Source organism: Podarcis cretensis (genome assembly GCF_951804945.1).
Source record: "Podarcis cretensis genome assembly, chromosome: 3".
NCBI lineage: Eukaryota > Metazoa > Chordata > Lepidosauria > Squamata > Lacertidae > Podarcis > Podarcis cretensis.
Genome location: NC_137172.1, coordinates 20105501 through 20122979, shown reverse-complemented (window position 1 = coordinate 20122979; position 17479 = coordinate 20105501). Strand labels below are relative to the sequence as shown.

At 40.3% G+C, this 17479-nt stretch overlaps 1 protein-coding gene across 1 annotated transcript; it reads right to left on the bottom strand.

The window, feature by feature from the left end:
* Positions 1–719: 719 nt before the first annotated feature.
* CALM2 (calmodulin 2) lies at positions 720–17241 on the bottom strand. The gene is made up of 6 exons (XM_079969087.1): positions 17070–17241; positions 9639–9669; positions 4210–4353; positions 4030–4136; positions 2466–2601; positions 720–1353 (listed from the first exon to the last, which is right to left on the bottom strand). Exons 1-6 carry the CDS (start codon positions 17070–17072, stop codon positions 1325–1327), a joined length of 450 nt encoding a protein of 149 aa, XP_079825213.1. The 5' UTR covers positions 17073–17241; the 3' UTR covers positions 720–1324.
* Positions 17242–17479: the final 238 nt, after the last annotated feature.

Sequence of the window (17479 nt, the reverse complement as noted above, 5' to 3'; positions counted from 1 at the left end):
GACACCGCCAAGTATGGCAAAACAGGAACCAAAGGCTGTCGGAAACAAGGTTTTTATTTGTCTGCAGAAGTAGTTCATAGCATTGGGGATGCTACAGAAAGCCATGCTTCTGATAAAGGCTAATTTGGTGTCCCTGTGATATAATTTGAAGCAGAACCTCATTGGAAGATAATAAATGCTGAGGAGGAAGGCCTCATATGAAAGGAAACATTCATTGATATACTCAAAGCCATTTGTGCCAGCACTTTGAATTGAGCCCAGAAACAGACCAGCAGTCAGTGCTTATGCTTTGAGAAATGATGCAAGTATCTGTCCACACCTCTTAGCAGATGAGCGGCTGCACTCTACAGAGGCTGAAGCTTCCAATCCATTCTTCAAGCAAACAATGCTTTTCAGCTTTTTACAGTAATGCAGTCAGAGGTCATCAAATTAATGTAGTGGGTATAATTGAAAACACCACCATGGCCATAGCTCCCAACTTAGAACCAACTCCAGCAACACCCCAAAACCAGTCCCTTACAGTTGAGTGTGTCCGTACAGAATAGATCAATGATTTCATGTGTCAATAGCGGCATTACAGGTAACAAATACCTAACATAGAAGCTCCAATGGGCCATCTCCCCGACATTCTTAAGTCTGTATCTGCATTTCCTATTGAAGTATCAAGAATTAACATGACAAGAGATATACAAAATCTTTAAAGAGACAGAGGAACAATATGGGTTAATTGTAATTTTTTATTGGAAAACAAATATACAACTTGGAATGGATTTGAGGCAAGTTGTGCCATAAGCAGATTCTTTTGAAAATAAGTGGCTGAACAAAAGTTTTAAAAGCATAGTAACCATAGAATAAAAGGTCTTCTGGTACAGGACCAGCAGTACAAAAAATAGTGTACGAGTACCTGGATAATACACCCGTTTTGCAATAGTGCAAACTTTTTAAGTTCCATATTGTTGACTGTCCATAGTCCACACAGAGTTAAGACTACATTTCAACAACATGCTAAGTTTCCTAAAAGAACTAATTTTAAAACAGGCATAACCTAGATGTTCCCTCATTTGACCAACACATCATCTAGCTTTAGAAGTGTGGAAGGGCTTAAATATCCAGAGTAAGCCACATGCAAACATTTGTTACTTTGATCATTTTCCCAAAATATCAGGATGACAGATAAAGGGAAAAACATGGAGGAATGAGTTTGTTACTATACATGCATATTCTCTTGACAGTAGGGGGAAACCTTTTACAGATAAGTTACAAACAGAGAAAAAGGCAAATAAACAATTTGTACAAGAAATTTAACACATTCTGTACAGTGTCTTCACTTTGCTGTCATCATTTGTACAAACTCTGTAGAGGAAAAGAGACAGTCATGTTTATTCAAGTATTTCTGCAACATGTTTGTATTAAGGATCAACTTGCTACATTAAGTGCTTCTACTTATTAGAAATACTCTTACTGGTAGCTCTGTACAACTTAGGCAGATAACTTTCAGATACATTAAATGATAATAAGGATTTTTAAAAAATGGATTTATATCCTGCCTTTTTCCCAAGCAGGGATTCAAGGCAGCTTCCAACATTAATAAAAACTAGTTAGTTAAAAAATAATCAAAATACATTGGAAGACATTTAAAAGCAACAATTAAAATAACAGCTTATGACTACTAGTAGCTCCCCTCCTTGCATCAATAAACAGTACTCAGTTTTCTTTCAAAACTTCTTTTAAACTTATCTACCTAACTGAAAAGCTATCCATCTAGGGATCTACATGAAGATTTCAAATAGTAGACACACCATATTAGTTTCCTAGGTCACCTGGCTCCCAGTATGTCTATCTTTTAGGGACTAGGTTAAGGCATTTTTTTTATCCTTACAGATATTTTAATGGCTAGTATTTTAAGTATTAGAAGTATGCTGTATTTCAAACATTAGAAGTTCATGATATTTTAATTATTTTGTTTTGCTTTTATAATGCAAATGAAACTGCCCTGAAATAAGTTCTTTGAAGGGTGGCATATAAATGCCTTAAATAAAATAGCCCAACTGCATGTTCTAAGCCCAGGGCAATATCTGTTTAGTGAGTTTATTCTTACATAAGTGATCAACTTAAACTACAATGGCACTTCTGAACAAACCTACCAGCTATGTACTATGATAAAAAGTCACTGTCTGCATTACACTGAGAACAGACCACTTTCCTACTGTACAGAAATATGCAAAGTTTATTATTCATTATTTATTAATTAAGCATATTTAAGTTTGTGGCAGAATGTTAGTTAGACCATATTGAACTATACTAGCTTTGCTGCAAATGCTTAAGCAGCAAAGAATGCAAGTATGGAATATCCCAACATGCGCATGGAAACAAACCTTCTTTGTATTCTGGCCAGTAAGTTCAGGCAGCTATATTAGTCAATGAGGGCTATATTAGTCAATGAGAAAATCAGTTATCAATTTTACCTTCATAGTTTACTTGACCATCACCATCAATATCTGCTTCTCTAATCATCTCATCAACTTCTTCATCTGTTAATTTCTCTCCAAGATTTGTCATCACATGGCGAAGCTCTGCAGCACTAATATAACCATTACCATCCTGTAAAACATTTACAAGTAGTTTGTAGAGCTTTGCTATATTCAGGTGTGTGCAAGTTAGTACTTATGCAACAGGAAATAAATGCCAGAAACTGCCTTGATCAGGCATAACTTCCATTTTTTAATCCACTATCCCCTTCAAATCCCACCCTTGCCTAGAGGTGCACAACATGGCCAGAAATTTTGAGCTACTTAAAATTTATAGCACCATCTGTATTTTGGACTGCCTTGGGTATAAAATCAACATGCAGGTCACTCAAGTTATGAATGGTGTTGCCAATACGTAAATTCTCCCTGGAATTGTTTATACCTTTATTGTTTTGTAAGAAACATACCATTTAAATTTCAGAAACCAGTCATATTATGCAGTTGCTGACTAGCTAGATTTGTTGCTTGGTTTGAATCACTAGACTTCCACAACCGAGTATCTGAAGCTACTCAATGGTATCTGAAGAAGTGTGCATGCACACGAAAGCTCACAGCAATAACAAACTTAGATGGTCTCTAAGGTGCTACTGGAAGGATTTTTTAAAAATTTTGTTTAGAGTAAAGAGTGTTATTATGAACTAGTTCCAACATAGTCAAGCCTAGGTTTTGCAGGGCAGTAGCGATATGAATGAATGCCTACTCTTTATGAGTTGTCACAGTATCTGAGGGCTTCCTTTTCCTGCCTCAGCAAGAACTACTTAATATGAAACAAGAATATCTAAAAAATTGTTCTGCAAACATACACCAATTTGTTAATGGGTTAAGAACATAGGAACAGCTGACTAGATCAGGCCAAAGGCCTGTTCTCACAGGGAACATATATGACAGGTTCAAGAGCTCATATGAGAGGTTTAGTTTCAACTTCCAACTGTCGCTTGATCTTTTTCAGAAATGTCACAAAGTAACTGGACATAAGATCTTAAACAGTAACAAATTCTCAAAATGCTCATGAAATGGGTTCAGCAATAAAATGTATCAACAGCAGACATATCAAAACCAGTAGGAACCAACCTCCTAAAAGCATTTATAGGAGAGAGTACAAAGAAGTGTTTTAAAGAACTGACACTTTGATATATATTTTTTACAATCAAGTATATAAATGTTATGAAATAAATCACCTGAACAGCCCCTACAGTTCTGAGGCTACCACCCCGAAGTCCTGCTTTTTGTAGACACCAATTTGTTAACCAAATAAGATGATATTTTAAGCAGGGCCTCACCAGCACAGCTCAAGTTGCATCTGAATTCATATGAAATATCAGGGCTTCCAGAGATTAAGAATCTGACCTGTTTCTCAGCACTAAGTTTAACTGATTGAGTTAAACAACCCAGCCAAATGGAGAGTGGATGCTAACTTAGCTGAAACTAGAAAACTGGTACTGAATATGAAAATTCTCTGAATTCTCAGATATTTCCCCTCCCAAGTGTATTAATTGAATACCTTATCAAATACACGGAATGCTTCTCTAATTTCCTCCTCGCTGTCTGTATCCTTCATTTTTCTTGCCATCATTGTCAAAAATTCAGGGAAGTCAATTGTGCCATTGCCTGTAAGATAATTTGGTTGTTAAATGAAAGCCATTGGTGTTGGAGCAACTTAACTATTTTAGGCCAAGCTTACCATCAGCATCTACTTCATTGATCATGTCCTGTAACTCTGCTTCTGTTGGATTCTGCCCAAGTGACCTCATCACTGTCCCCAGTTCTTTTGTCGTTATAGTACCATCTCCATCCTTATCAAATAGCGAAAAGGCTTCCTTGAATTCTATAGGATATAAAGATTAGACAGCTTAAAATTAAATATATGCTTGTACAACTTTATATTTCTACAAACTCTTTTAAACTGCACAGGTATTGAGAAGCATTAAGCACAATGAATGAATCCAAAGAAACTTAAGCACATCCAGGACCAAATAATATGGTTTCAGCAAGATCTGAGGTATTAACATTTTCTGAACACTCTCTTATGTAACCTGCCTTGAGCAGAAACCAGGGTTGTTTTTCAAGCTGGCCTGCATTGTGTACAAGTGGAAAAGTCTTGCCAAGAATGTAATTGTAGAGCAGCCCTGCTAGATTAGACCAAAGGCCCATGATTTTCAAAAGTGATCAGCCAATTTTTCAACCAGTTTGCAGCGTGTCAATTCTTTGAATTCTTTTGTACTTGAAAAGCCATAACCATTATTTCCTCATAGAAAAGATTCTCTAATACCTTATCCATCATTTGTTCCTTTCTGTATCTTTCCCTGTGGTTTATTTGCATGGAGTGACCAGATACAGCATATTCCAAACATGGTAGCATAATAGTTGCATATACTAACATTATGATAGGCTGCTTATTTTCAATCCCTCTTAGTAATTCTGAGTACCATTTTCTTTTTTCCACTGTCACAGCATAGGAAGTTGTCCACAATCGCATAATACTTCCTGAATGGTTACCACCAATTCAACTACATTATATTTACAATCTGAGTACCTTTATTCCTCCATAATTGTCCTCAGGTAGTTATGGAAACAATAATATGACCCTAGTAGCAGGTTTCCAGGCCAAAAAGCCTCCAAAGCTGACTGTTATTTCATTTATGAATTGTTACCTATGAAGCACCTTGAAGCTATTTGTTCTGCTGAAGGTTTTCAGTGCACTGTATATAGCATGCTAGCTACTTTGCACATGTATAGAACCAGAGGAATCTATTATTTTACAAGTATCACTTTTCAACCTGGTTTCTCACATTCCCTAATATTCATGTCCTTTTCTAGTAATGAACAATGGTCTATATATTTTTGAGTCTTGTATTACATCGGATTTATGCCACTTTATTTTTTATTATTAATTTATTTATACCACACCTTTTCTCCTGACAGGACTGAAGAATACTTTTGAAAGGCCCTCCATTATCTCTGCATGTTCACAGACTTTATTCTACCCTTAATTTTAAGAGCACAGACTGTTCAATCCCCTATTGAAGGCGACCAGGTAAGGTTAGATGCTTAGCTGCAGAGAAAAACAAGATAACTAGCCTCTTTGATAGTTAAAGAACAGAGCTTGATAGATGCTGATAATCTTGTTGAGATAAGAGCAGAAGTTTTGATAGGAAAATAATATCAGTATTAATTTGCCCAAAGGGGAGATATATGGAAAAATGGATATATAGAATGAGATACAGTTGTACCTTGGATCTCAAACACCTTGGCTCCCAAACAATCAAAACCTGAAAGTGAGTGTTCCTGTTTTCGAAAGCCAAACATCCAACACAGCTTCCGATTGGCTGCAGGAACTTCCTGCAGCCATGCTTTTGTTTCCAAACATTTTGGAAGTCGAACCGACTTCCGGAACAGATTCCGTTCAACTTCCAAGGTATGACTGTATAAGGTTGTGGAATGGAACTCTGAAGTGGATGCTCATATGGATGGAAGAATTTCACAAATTCTCTCTTCCATGTGCAGCACCTTCCTCTCCTTCTGCCCATAGGAAAATCCTGGATTGGCTCAGCTCTGTGTTGACAGTAGTTTATCACAAACTGCTATGACCATGGCATAGCACACCTGTGAAACAGTTTGAAATTTATAGAACTAACTGATCAGTCTTGGAAATTTGACTAAGAAAATGAAATTTTTTGCGTTGATAGATGACCCATTGCTAAACTGATTGTACTGTGGGTTCTGGCAACCAAAAATGAAAAATCTTCCTGCATTCAGATTAGTGTGGTAAGATCAGTAAATGGTTTGAACTTTTTTTAAAAGTAGGAACAGTGAAGAAGAGTATGTGGCCCTCCAGATGTTTCTAGAATTCCCAACTCACATCTGCCCTAGCAGTCATGTTCCATGGTCATGGATGGCGGGAACTGCAGTCCAACAACATCTGGAGGGCCAAAAGCTTCCCTTCCCTGCTTTAAATTGACTCCAATTACAGTGAGACTCCAAATACTGCAGTCTCATCCCATGTTTCTCAGTTTTTCCATGACCTTCAGACAGCATTTAAGCAGGTTTCAAGCTTGAACTGAAAGATTAGTTCAGACTACTACACTCATTACTGTTTTATTTGTTTCAACAGTTTATCCAAAGCTTTATGGCAAAAAAACCCTCCTCTCAGTAATTAAAGTATCTTTTTAGTTTTACATTAGGGATATTTGTTTCTTTTAGTTAACCAGGAAAGAGCCAAATACGTTAAGGTTAAGACCAGTTTACACATTCAGCAGAATCAAGTAGCATTTCCCCCCTGTATTAAACAACTTTGGGAGATGCATGTATAAATGTCATTTTACAAACCCTGTAAACACACACAGAGAAAGATTTAAACAAAATGTTAGACTGAATCCCTGTTATAGATTTCTACATTAGGGAGCTCCCCTCCCCCGCCATAGGAAAATATAAATCCCTCTATCTCCCACACCATGATGTTGTGAGTCCAGGAAAATATTTCACTGGGTTCTGCCTTGGTTTAGTTTAGGACTTGGAGAAATGTAGCAAAGAAGGAATATGTCATACTTAAGAGTCGATAGCTAGGATAACATAGGTTTGCACTGCCATAGCCTCTATCCTAAGGCTGTTGTAAAAAGCAAATCTAATGCATGCCTCCTGTTACTTCCTGGAATTTGGAAGCTATGTTTAAACCTAGCCTGTAGCCAAAAGATTCACTTTTAACCTTAATCTTTTTTTAAAAGTTTAAGGTTCTTGCAAAACAAAAAAACAGTCATGTGGCACCTCAAAAGACTCTTGTTTTTGCTGTATGAGGGACGCAGGTGGCGCTGTGGGTTAAAGCCTCAGCGCCTAGGACTTGCCGAAAGGTCGGCGGTTCGAATCCCTGCGGCGGGGTGCGCTCCCGCTGCTCGGTCCCAGCGCCTGCCAACCTAGCAGTTCGAAAGCACCTCCGGGTGCAAGTAGATAAATAGGGACCGCTGACCAGCGGGAAGGTAAACGGCGTTTCCGTGTGCGGCTCTGGCTCACCAGAGCAGCGATGTCACGCTGGCCACGTGACCCGGAAGTGTCTCCGGACAGCGCTGGCCCCTGGCCTCTTAAGTGAGATGGGCGCACAACCCCAGAGTCTGTCAGGACTGGCCCGTACGGGCAGGGGTACCTTTACCTTTACCTTTTATGTATTATATGCATAGCAGCTATTGATGGGCTTCTGGACACAATTCAAATTGCTGATTATGATTTCTTAAAGTATGACTTCTTAGGGCCCGGTTTATGTAAAGGACCACCTTCTACATGAGATTGCCCAAGTTTTAACACCTTTAAGGATCTCTATGTCCAGCCAATAATTCAGCACAGACATGAGAAAGGGCCTTTATGGTAGCAGCATCCAGGCTCTGGATTCTACCCATAGGCACTTGTATAGTCCACCCTGTAGTCCACCTAACCCTACAGGCCTTGTCAATAAATGAAGACCTTTTTGTTTATACAGGTTTCTGACCTGCTACTATTTGTTTTTCCACTGTGTAAACCACTCTTGTAAACCACTGTGTAAACCACTTCCTCAGGGAAGGTGAGGAAATACCTTTCAAGTATGGAGTACCTAGTACATGCCCTGGATTAAGCTTTCTGCCTACCGTATTAAAACTACTTAGGGAAGTTACTAAAATCACAATAAATGAAAAAAATTTCCTAAGATTTTAGGATTACATCAGCAACTTGCTCTACATTCAATAGCCACAGAATTTTTTTTAAACTGCTGCTTTCTTTTTATTGCTACTTTTTATTGTTGATCACGTTAGAACAAAGTTAGTAGACAACTGAGTTTTATACGCTTGGTAATATTCAAATATTCAGAGGGCAGCTTTAAATACAGGGCATCTCATCCCCAAAAGTTAAATTCCCAATTTCCCCCATTCTATACAGGAATCTATACAACAACAACACTACTTTCACACACACCTTAACAATAGTAGCATACAATGTTCACCCCTTCTATTATCAGTGCAAAGTATCACAACATTTGCCATTAGACACTTTTCTAGAGACCTGACATGCATTGGACCATGGAAAGCAGCTTACCCATCTTGTCCCACATAAATGCAGGCCCTGAATTTTGGGAATATCCTTCTACCAGCATAGTGCTAGCTATGCTTTAAAAGTATTAATGAATATAAATTATACCTGATTTGAGAACTTTTAAAATGACCTATTTGATAAACAAAATCAACACTATCAATAGAAGACTACAAATGGTGTAGCAGTTGATTTGATTCACTAACCAGCAGGTGTTAGCTACACCAATATTATTTAAGTGCTTGGGTTCAACGGAAACTGTACAAAATCAATGTTTATTCTGACCAGCTACAAAGAAGTATTTTTTCTACACATGCATGCAATTTCTCGATGCTACCATGCAACTGTTTGCTGACTTCCACAGTTTGGTGTGGTCACAAACTATTAAAAAACTGGCATCATACATGTTAAGAGACTTTTAAACCTAACTGCACTGGATACACGTGAATAACTACATTATTCAACTTACTGGGTTGTGGCAGCATCTTTAAAAAAATTAAAAGTGAAGTTGATCATTAAACTTGGGCTTGAATTAAGCAAAGTTTTACCACTCGACAAATATTAATGATGAGGTACAAAAATCTAAATAATCACATACACAGAATCAATCCCCCAAACCAAAAATACTAGTATCTTAATTTTTTATCTTATTTGGTTAATAGCAACAAAGGTGGGAGGAGTCAGTATGAATCCAGATTGTGTAACTTGCTGCACAAGGAGAGAAAGCTTGTAAATGTGTACGCTACTTGTAGTACAGAAGTGCACACATGCCAATTTGTTACAGCAAGAAAAGCAAGTATTCTAGGCAATCCAACAGTTCTATCCTGTGAGTTATGAATGTCAGGAAGTCATGTGTAGTTAGTTCTTAGTTATATAATAAAATTAGGGGTACTGATAAAAATAAGGCTGTGTGACACAAGAAATGTTTATCTTCTAATTATTAGTTCTACAATACTACTTATAGCATCACAGCTACTTATAACTACAAAGTTGCACATCAACTGAAAACTACGCAAGTTTTATATCACCATGATCACAAGTAGTGTATATTTAGAATCTCACCTGCAATCTGCTCTTCTGTCAGTTGATCAGCCTATAAAGATAAAGGGAAATTAAATTAGTACCTTGAAAATTGACATCCTATTTACAGATTTGCCTGTTCCTAAAAAAAAACGCTATTTCCACATAAAGCTTGGCAAGGAATCATTTTGGGAATGCCAGAATCAGAAAAAATTCTGAATGGACATGAAGTCTACTTGGGTTCAATCTGGGCACTTCTTTTCAATAAAGAATGGGTCTAATGCCCCAGTAGCCCTTGGTCCGCTGCAAACTGATGGGGGTGGGGGTGGTCCTGCATGCCCTTCTCATACAGATGTAGTTTTTATGAAGGGAAGAGGAGTTATCTGCATCAGATTTTCTGGCTGACAGCTGGGACAGGTTGAGCTCTCATCCCTTGCCCTTACGTAGCAGCCAACTGCTTGGGTGCAGCAGAGAAACTAAGCCAGATGGCAGTTTGCTCAAGCTATATTCTACCTCAAATTAAATAATGCAAAACAAACAGACAGCACAGTGCTGAAGCGGCTTTGTGTTGGGCATGATCAAAGTGAATCGTAACAATGGAAAACTAAAGATTGATATCCAATATTGTACCCAGTAAATTTCACAAATGTGATGACATGTCACTTAACCAGAAAACTAAACTAAATTGTGCATCAAGGATTCATTTGATATGACTGGAACTAGAGGCCTAGCCAATTACTTGTCATAACACTATAGAGACTGTACATCAACAGTACTATGTATTCCCTGGCACTAAGAGCAGTTTTCAATTGCCCTGAAGCTCTGGAACAATATTCATCTGAGGCATAGAATAATCCTTTCAGATATTATGAAGAACCTGTCATATATTCAGCTTGAGCAAGCTCATGACTTTGAGTAGGGCACATATGCCAATTTCTATGGAGAGCCTCACTTTAACTTGCAATCCTGTTGACCAAATTTAAACTGAATGGGAATTTATATTCTTTGGACTGGGAAGCAAAATGTTTGTGTAGGAAATAATGCACAATAGGTATCATGCTTTAAAATATACACTTCTTGGGGAAAAATAATTTTACTGGGTTATGTGAAGAACCCCAATGGGGCTTCCTGCAGCATAAACTGAGCTATACTTGTATGTTACAGGTTGCATCAAAAGTTCCCATGTGATTCAAGTCCAATATGTTCACAGAAACCACAGCAAAATTCGAGCAGGATTTTAAACATCTTAACCACATCCTGCTTCTTTCAGGTGCAAATATAGATTTTCCTCAATGCAAACTTAATTTTCAACATTAAGAGTAATAATGGTTTTATAGAAAAAACACATCTTAGATGTGCATCATGGTTTACATCATGGAAAGTTACTATAAAAGAGAAATGTTTGTTGTTGTCAAAAGTGAACTGTAATTCTTCCAAGAAACAGATATATAAAAAAAAATTAAATTCTACTAAGTCTCTTAGCATTCATCAGTTTCATAAACACCAAAAAACCTCAAGTTGCACTCAGTATCTTACAATTGTATTTCAGATTTTAAATATAGCATTAATTTATATTATGTAAAATGACAAGGCTATTCTCCACAATACAAAAACCCCTATACGTACAAATCAGTCTTCAATTTTAAAAAAGCCTAGTGAAAACTGCATGCAAATATAAAGTGTTAAGTAGCATATTCACCCAAAAATATTAATATTACTTATTAATAGTATCATACAATGAAATGTAAGAATCTTGAAATCAATAAAACCAAGCTAACATTTTCAAAAGTATGATTCCATTACTTATTTTCCAAAGGATCCCAAAATTTATGAGAGGTTACCAATGCCACACCTCCCTTGGAAAAAACTATCTATAACCTCTTTATTGGAACCAAAATGAGAGGTTGGTTATATTGTCTTATTTTAAATCCCCCACCTGAAGCCAAGTTATATTACATCAGATTAGTCATAATACGAAAGCATTTCAGTTTGCATCATCTAGCACAGTGCCCTTCAATCTCGGGTCACCAAATGGTGTTGGATGACAACCCTTATTATCCCCAGTCAGTTTAGCCAATATTAGGAATGATGGTAGCCCAATGTAGCACCTGAAAACACAAAGGTCCAGAACACTAATTTTCAGCCCAGTCTGCCACAGAACCATAGTCCAATCTACCACAGAACCATTCAACCAATTTTAACTGACCATATTAAGCCGAGCAGTAGCAACCTCCTTCACCAGCAGGCCACCTGTACTGTTCTCTGGATACAACAGAAATTAATGTCCAAATCTGTCACATTTTCAAGTAATCTTCACTTTTATAGTCCCAGATTCAATTATTTTCAGGTTAAGTTGCAATCTCCAACTAGATATACAATTAATTTCCAATTACAGGCAGTGACCATTTTGTGCATGTTTAATTGATAGACACATAGGTCATTTTCGACTTGAAAAAGGGTGGGGAGATGCATGCTCCGCTGACACGCGCAAATGCCTAGGATGCAACCACCGCACAAATAGGGAGTTCCTTGTACAGACATATGAACCAAAGTGCAATGACATCAACTGCCTTCCCCATATTCAAGCTTCCTATAGCTTAGTTACCAAAGAGAAAGGTGACACGATACTGAAGGACGGGACTTAACTGTTCCGGCACAAATATATTTGAAGCCTTGGTGCATCATTGTATGTTGCTGGTAAGCTTTCTTCTAGATGGCTTTCAAATCACAAGCTACAAAGGCCTGCATTTCATAACCCTGTAGTGGATTACATTCCATTTGAAGATACCAGACCTAAGGTGCACCTCAGTATGTATTTCAACAAAGTCTTTAGTTTTATAAACCAAGATCCTAACTCTCCCTGTGGCCTCAAGTTAGGTAAGAGTGTGTGTGGTGGAAGAGGCAAAAGAAATATACACAGAAAGGGCTTTCTCAGTTTGCTTCATACCCTTCACTTCTACTTTATGAGTTTGAGCATAACACCATCTATTTTTATATACTGTCTAAATGGCCATACACATATAGCTAAACTTATTGAATGGAAATAGAGGATGCTGGGGTAGCTATGCATGAAGCCTGCAAAAAGCACCACTCTTGGTTACCATTAATACTATGACTAAAAAAAATTTAGAAGTCTTGTGAACTTGCTGCTCACTTCCCCTCAGGAAACTGATTCACTGAGACAGTGAAAACAGCAAGACTGAGTAGCCCAGAATCAAAGTCAAGCTCCTGTTTTGGCTATTTTCCCCACCCTCAAATTGATTTGTTAACTCACTTATTGGATCTTGATTACAAATGGAGTATGTTAATCAGGTTCACAGGAATCAAGTGTATTTCTGAATATATGTATGTCAGGTGGGGTGGAGAGAGGTGGATCAGGTATTTTTCATCCTTACCCACATGAGCAGGGCTTGGGGGATGAGAGGTATTTCAGGCATATAAAAAAGGTAAAGGTACCCCTGCCCGTACGGGCCAGTCTTGACAGACTCTGGGGTTGTGCGCCCATCTCACTTAAGAGGCCAGGGGCCAGCGCTGTCCGGAGACACTTCCGGGTCACGTGGCCAGCGTGACATCGCTGCTCTGGCGAGCCAGAGCCGCACACGGAAACGCCGTTTACCTTCCTATACCCCTTATTTGCCAAAGAGCTGCATTGTGCAACATTTGAAGTGTACGGCAACTTTGTATGGTATGGCAAGAAGATTTGCTTCAGTAAGTTGAATAGACTGTGGTGAGTCACTGGTGCAAGCTGTACATTCTGCATATGATCAAGGACCCTGTTCACCTGTTTCAGAGATAGACCTGCTCCATGAAGCAAGGTGGATTGATTTAAATTACTGGAGTGGGAGGAAGAACCGGTATAAATAAATTGACTTTGAGGTGAAATTTCTAGTTTTGCAATTCATGTATTTCCTGGAAAGAGTGCATTCCAATTGCACACATAGCTCATGTGCTGCATTTATAGAATACTTCCAAACATCTGGTCAGAGTCTAGGTATATACTTGTGGCAAAGAAAGAGGAAACATTTCTTACAAGATGAAGTAATCCAAGACTAAAAAGCATGGTATTATGGGGAAGTTGTGTGAGAAATTCAGATTACGACAGAGAAACTAATGGAAGGTATCATGACGTGCTGGTGTAAACTAGCACTCCTCTATCGTGCCAAGGTGAGCAAGTTCAAATATGAGGTAGGCCTATGCAAGATGAAAGTGGATCCCTTTATGCAAGCTAATGAGGGGCCCACATCCAAGAGGTCATCACCACAGAAGAGTACTACTAATACACTGAACTGACCATGTACTTTCATTAAAAATTACCAGTTATAATATTCTGTAGTAGCTCTATCAAGAGAAACAACAATCTGACCTAAACATCATAGCATGAATGGAATTTTGAGGTGTCGCTACTACCTGCCACTCACATCTACAAGCATCTTAACTTATGCTGCAAGGAAACATATACTAATGAGCTTCAGTGCAGGCTCAGCTGCAATGGAATCTACACAGACCCTGCAACCATCCTGAGGCCCTTCTTCCTGTGCCTCCTCAATGAGATTAGGAGGGTGGCAACACAAGAATGGGCCTTTTCTGCAGTGACTCTGTATGTGGAATTCTCTCTGCAGGGAAGCCTTTCATTATATACTTTTAGGCACCTGGTGCAAATGTTCCTCCTCAACTAGGCTTTTGACTGACTAACATCCTATACCCTTTTAAATGTGTTTGTGGGAGAGGGATTATTGTTTTGTTCTACTGATGAAGGGCAGTATACAAATTTAATAAATAATGATAGCTTTTAGCTCCCCTGGTGAAACCCATCTCTCTCCATGACATCCCTAATTTCACCCCCCCCCAAAAAAAAGACTTTTAAAGTGTAGAAGGTCGTGAGCAACAGGCTACGGACAAGCTTTGAAAAAAGGAAACAAGGGCTATTTCTGTGTAGATGGGGGGGAAATGCTTTAAGGCAAACTCCATTGAGGACAGAGGGGAAAATAGTGACCAGTAATCCTTATGTGAAGGGGTTCCAGGTTGGAATACTGTGGAAGAAAATATTTGTCAATCGAGAAGGGGCTCTATTGTTGGGAGGCTTTGAACCCAACACCTATACTAACAGCATGGCTATCAACAGATATATGCAATAGGAGCTCCAAAAAGGAGGACGCCAGGAAGAAAGCCTGAGTTTTGGATAAGATCCTCAAAGTGTTTCATTTTCTCCATTAATTTTTTACTCTAGTTTGACCATTTACTCACAATACATTGCTTGAGAAACAAACAGTACCTGGGAAAACAAGGTATCATAGGTAGGGACTAAAAAAATTTCCAATGCCTCAAAACAGAAGCCTTTAAAGGATGCAAAGGGTCTGTGGAATTAGGCCAGTGTTCCATCTAGGCCAGTATCTGGTTCTCAAGTGGCCGGCCAATGGTAAGTTTATATTCCTAGGTGTCAACATTTTTATTTTTTTGGAGTGTTTGTGATCTGGCATCTTGGATTTTTCCAGCCTTCAATATATTCATATTCCAGGCACAGCTTCATAATAGTCCAGGGTTGGCTGCTTAAGAGACAGCTGCTGAGGCTGACATACCCAAATTAAACGTGTTGCAGAACGCTTACAAAATGGTTTACATCTACTCTCCAAATCTAAAGCAATGCACAATTTCTCTCAGGTAGGTCACTATGTTTGCGAGACACAGCACCCAATATATTTAAGGAATGGAAAAGTATTTAGAAGATGGTCAATACTAAGCCTCTCACAGGGTAACAGAAAACAACTTTCATATATTATGCTCATCTTGTAGATGAGGTTCCCAAAATACTAGCACTAACTGGAATCTTCATAGCTTTGAATATCTAAAATTATCCCTTGGCATATGAACCTCTACTTTTATGGCCACTGAAAAGCTAGTTTCCCTGCATACAGCCTTAGTGTCAAAACAAATCATTCAACTTCAATTGAGTGAAAAGGTATTAACTGAGCTCATCCAAGCAATTCCTTCAATAGGAAGTGAAAATAAACCCATGACTGCCAAGCCAGAGGTCTGCAGCCACCTCCTTCACACAGCACACCCTTGCTTTGCAAAAGACTAGGAGTATCAAATCATGCCCAGCTTTCTAATGCCTTTAAGATCTTACTGCAAAATCAGCATGGAAAGATTTTTTCCTTTTACATATCCTTGCTGCGCTCCCAGCGGGAGTCACAGTTGCCATTAGACAAGGAAGCTGCTCTCTCTTCACAAGGGTTTACGCCTAGAGGGAAAACTGCAGCAACAGCCTCTGCATTATGCTGCTGGATAGTTCAAGCAGACCCTCAGATTGATTGCCTCAAGTCTCCTTCCAAATAAGTGCCTTTATTCCAGCGCATGACAACTCGGTATAACCCTGCCAAGTTTTACTTAATAACTTGACAGCTCGACAGTAGCCATCAACAGAAAAAAAAACCTTTACTTTTTAAAAGGATACACAAGAACAGCGAACGGTTTATATTATCTCAGGGGTTACCGGGACCGCACTCTTTAGCTAACAGCACAGGGGTGGGGGAGCCCAGGCACCGTCTACCTCATTCTACCCTCCCCGCCCCGCTCCTTGCACAAACATCACAAAACTCCAAGCCTCTGGGCTTTTGCAGATTGCATTTTCTCATGCGAAGGTCGATCTGCTCTTACAGCTCTCCCTTTCCGCCCTTACCCGTGAGGACGAACAAAGCCGGCGACCTGGCGCAGCCGTTTTGGATACCCTCTGCATCCCCCATCCCTCCAGGTGCGATCTTGCAATGCATCAAGCAGCAGCAGCAGCCCTCAACTTCTCCCTCTCGCAGCCGCCCCCTCCCCGACAACACGCCGTTCCGCATGCACCGAATTTCTCCCCAAATACGCCTTCAAGCCTTAATTCTTTTTTAGGTAGTGGGGGGGGGAGGGGAGAGAGAGATATATCAGCGATCGCGGTTCTGGATTCCAGCAGCTGCCTCCCCACCCGCAAGCCGAGGGCTGCCAAGGAAGGGGCGGCGGTGACATCTCGGTTGCTATAACGACGCTGTTGCACCCACCCCGCCCCACATAAGCGCGCGCGCGCGCCGCTGCAGCCAACTGCCGCCTGCGCCTGCCTTCTCAGCCGCTCTTCCCCTAAACAAAAATCCCTCGACTGGGCAGAAAACGGCCGCCGACTATGTAGGTTGTGCATATGCGTATATCTCTCTCGTCCAAAACGCGAGGGAGAGGAAAGCAGCATGGCGCCGAAAACAACTGTCGCCGGTGGTTTGAATTTTGAATCCAGCCGAGGAACGTTGAGATACACACAAGCGGAGGGGGGGGGAACGAACCACCTCCCCCCGCGCCTCCCCACAGCCCCCCGAAAGGCGGATGTCCTCTCCCCCCCCCCCCCACCTCACAGCAGCCTCAGGTTAAAAAGGCGCCGATTCCGCGCGGCCCAACCGCCGATCCGAGTTAAAACGCAAACCGCCTCTCCCCGCTCGCCTGTTTGCTAACCATGGTGGCTTGGCCCGGGCTTGGCAGCAGCTAACGCTGAAGACGAAGGCAGCCTCGCTAAGCGCGGTAGGCGGGAGTGGCGCGCTGTCAGTCGTCTCCTCCGCTCCTGCTACCTTAACTGCTCGGCAGCTCTCCTCAGACTGGGCACAGCGCGCCTGCCGGCAGCGCCTCATAAACCACCTCACCGCTCTCCCGGATCCCTCCGCGCTCCTAACCCGCCCCATCTCCCTTCCCCTCCCCCCCCCCCCCCCGTTTCCAAATCACCATAGAGAAGCCGCGGCGCGGGGCGAAACGAGATCCGGCCCCACGCCCTCAAGCAGCCGTTACCAACCGTCGCTGCGGCTGTCTATTCCTTTTCCTTCCCCACACCGCCACGATGCTGTCAGTCGTCCCCACTCGACGAGAAACAA

What these genes read in the sequence shown, in the direction of transcription:
- CALM2 (XM_079969087.1), bottom strand. An exon ending in GACAGAAGAGCAGATTGCAG is followed by an intron (nt 4,354 to 9,638) that starts GTGAGATTCTAA and finishes TATATCCTATAG; the next exon opens with AATTCAAGGAAGCCTTTTCG. An exon ending in TGGTCAAGTAAACTATGAAG is followed by an intron (nt 1,354 to 2,465) that starts GTAAAATTGATA and finishes TTTCCTCTACAG; the next exon opens with AGTTTGTACAAATGATGACA.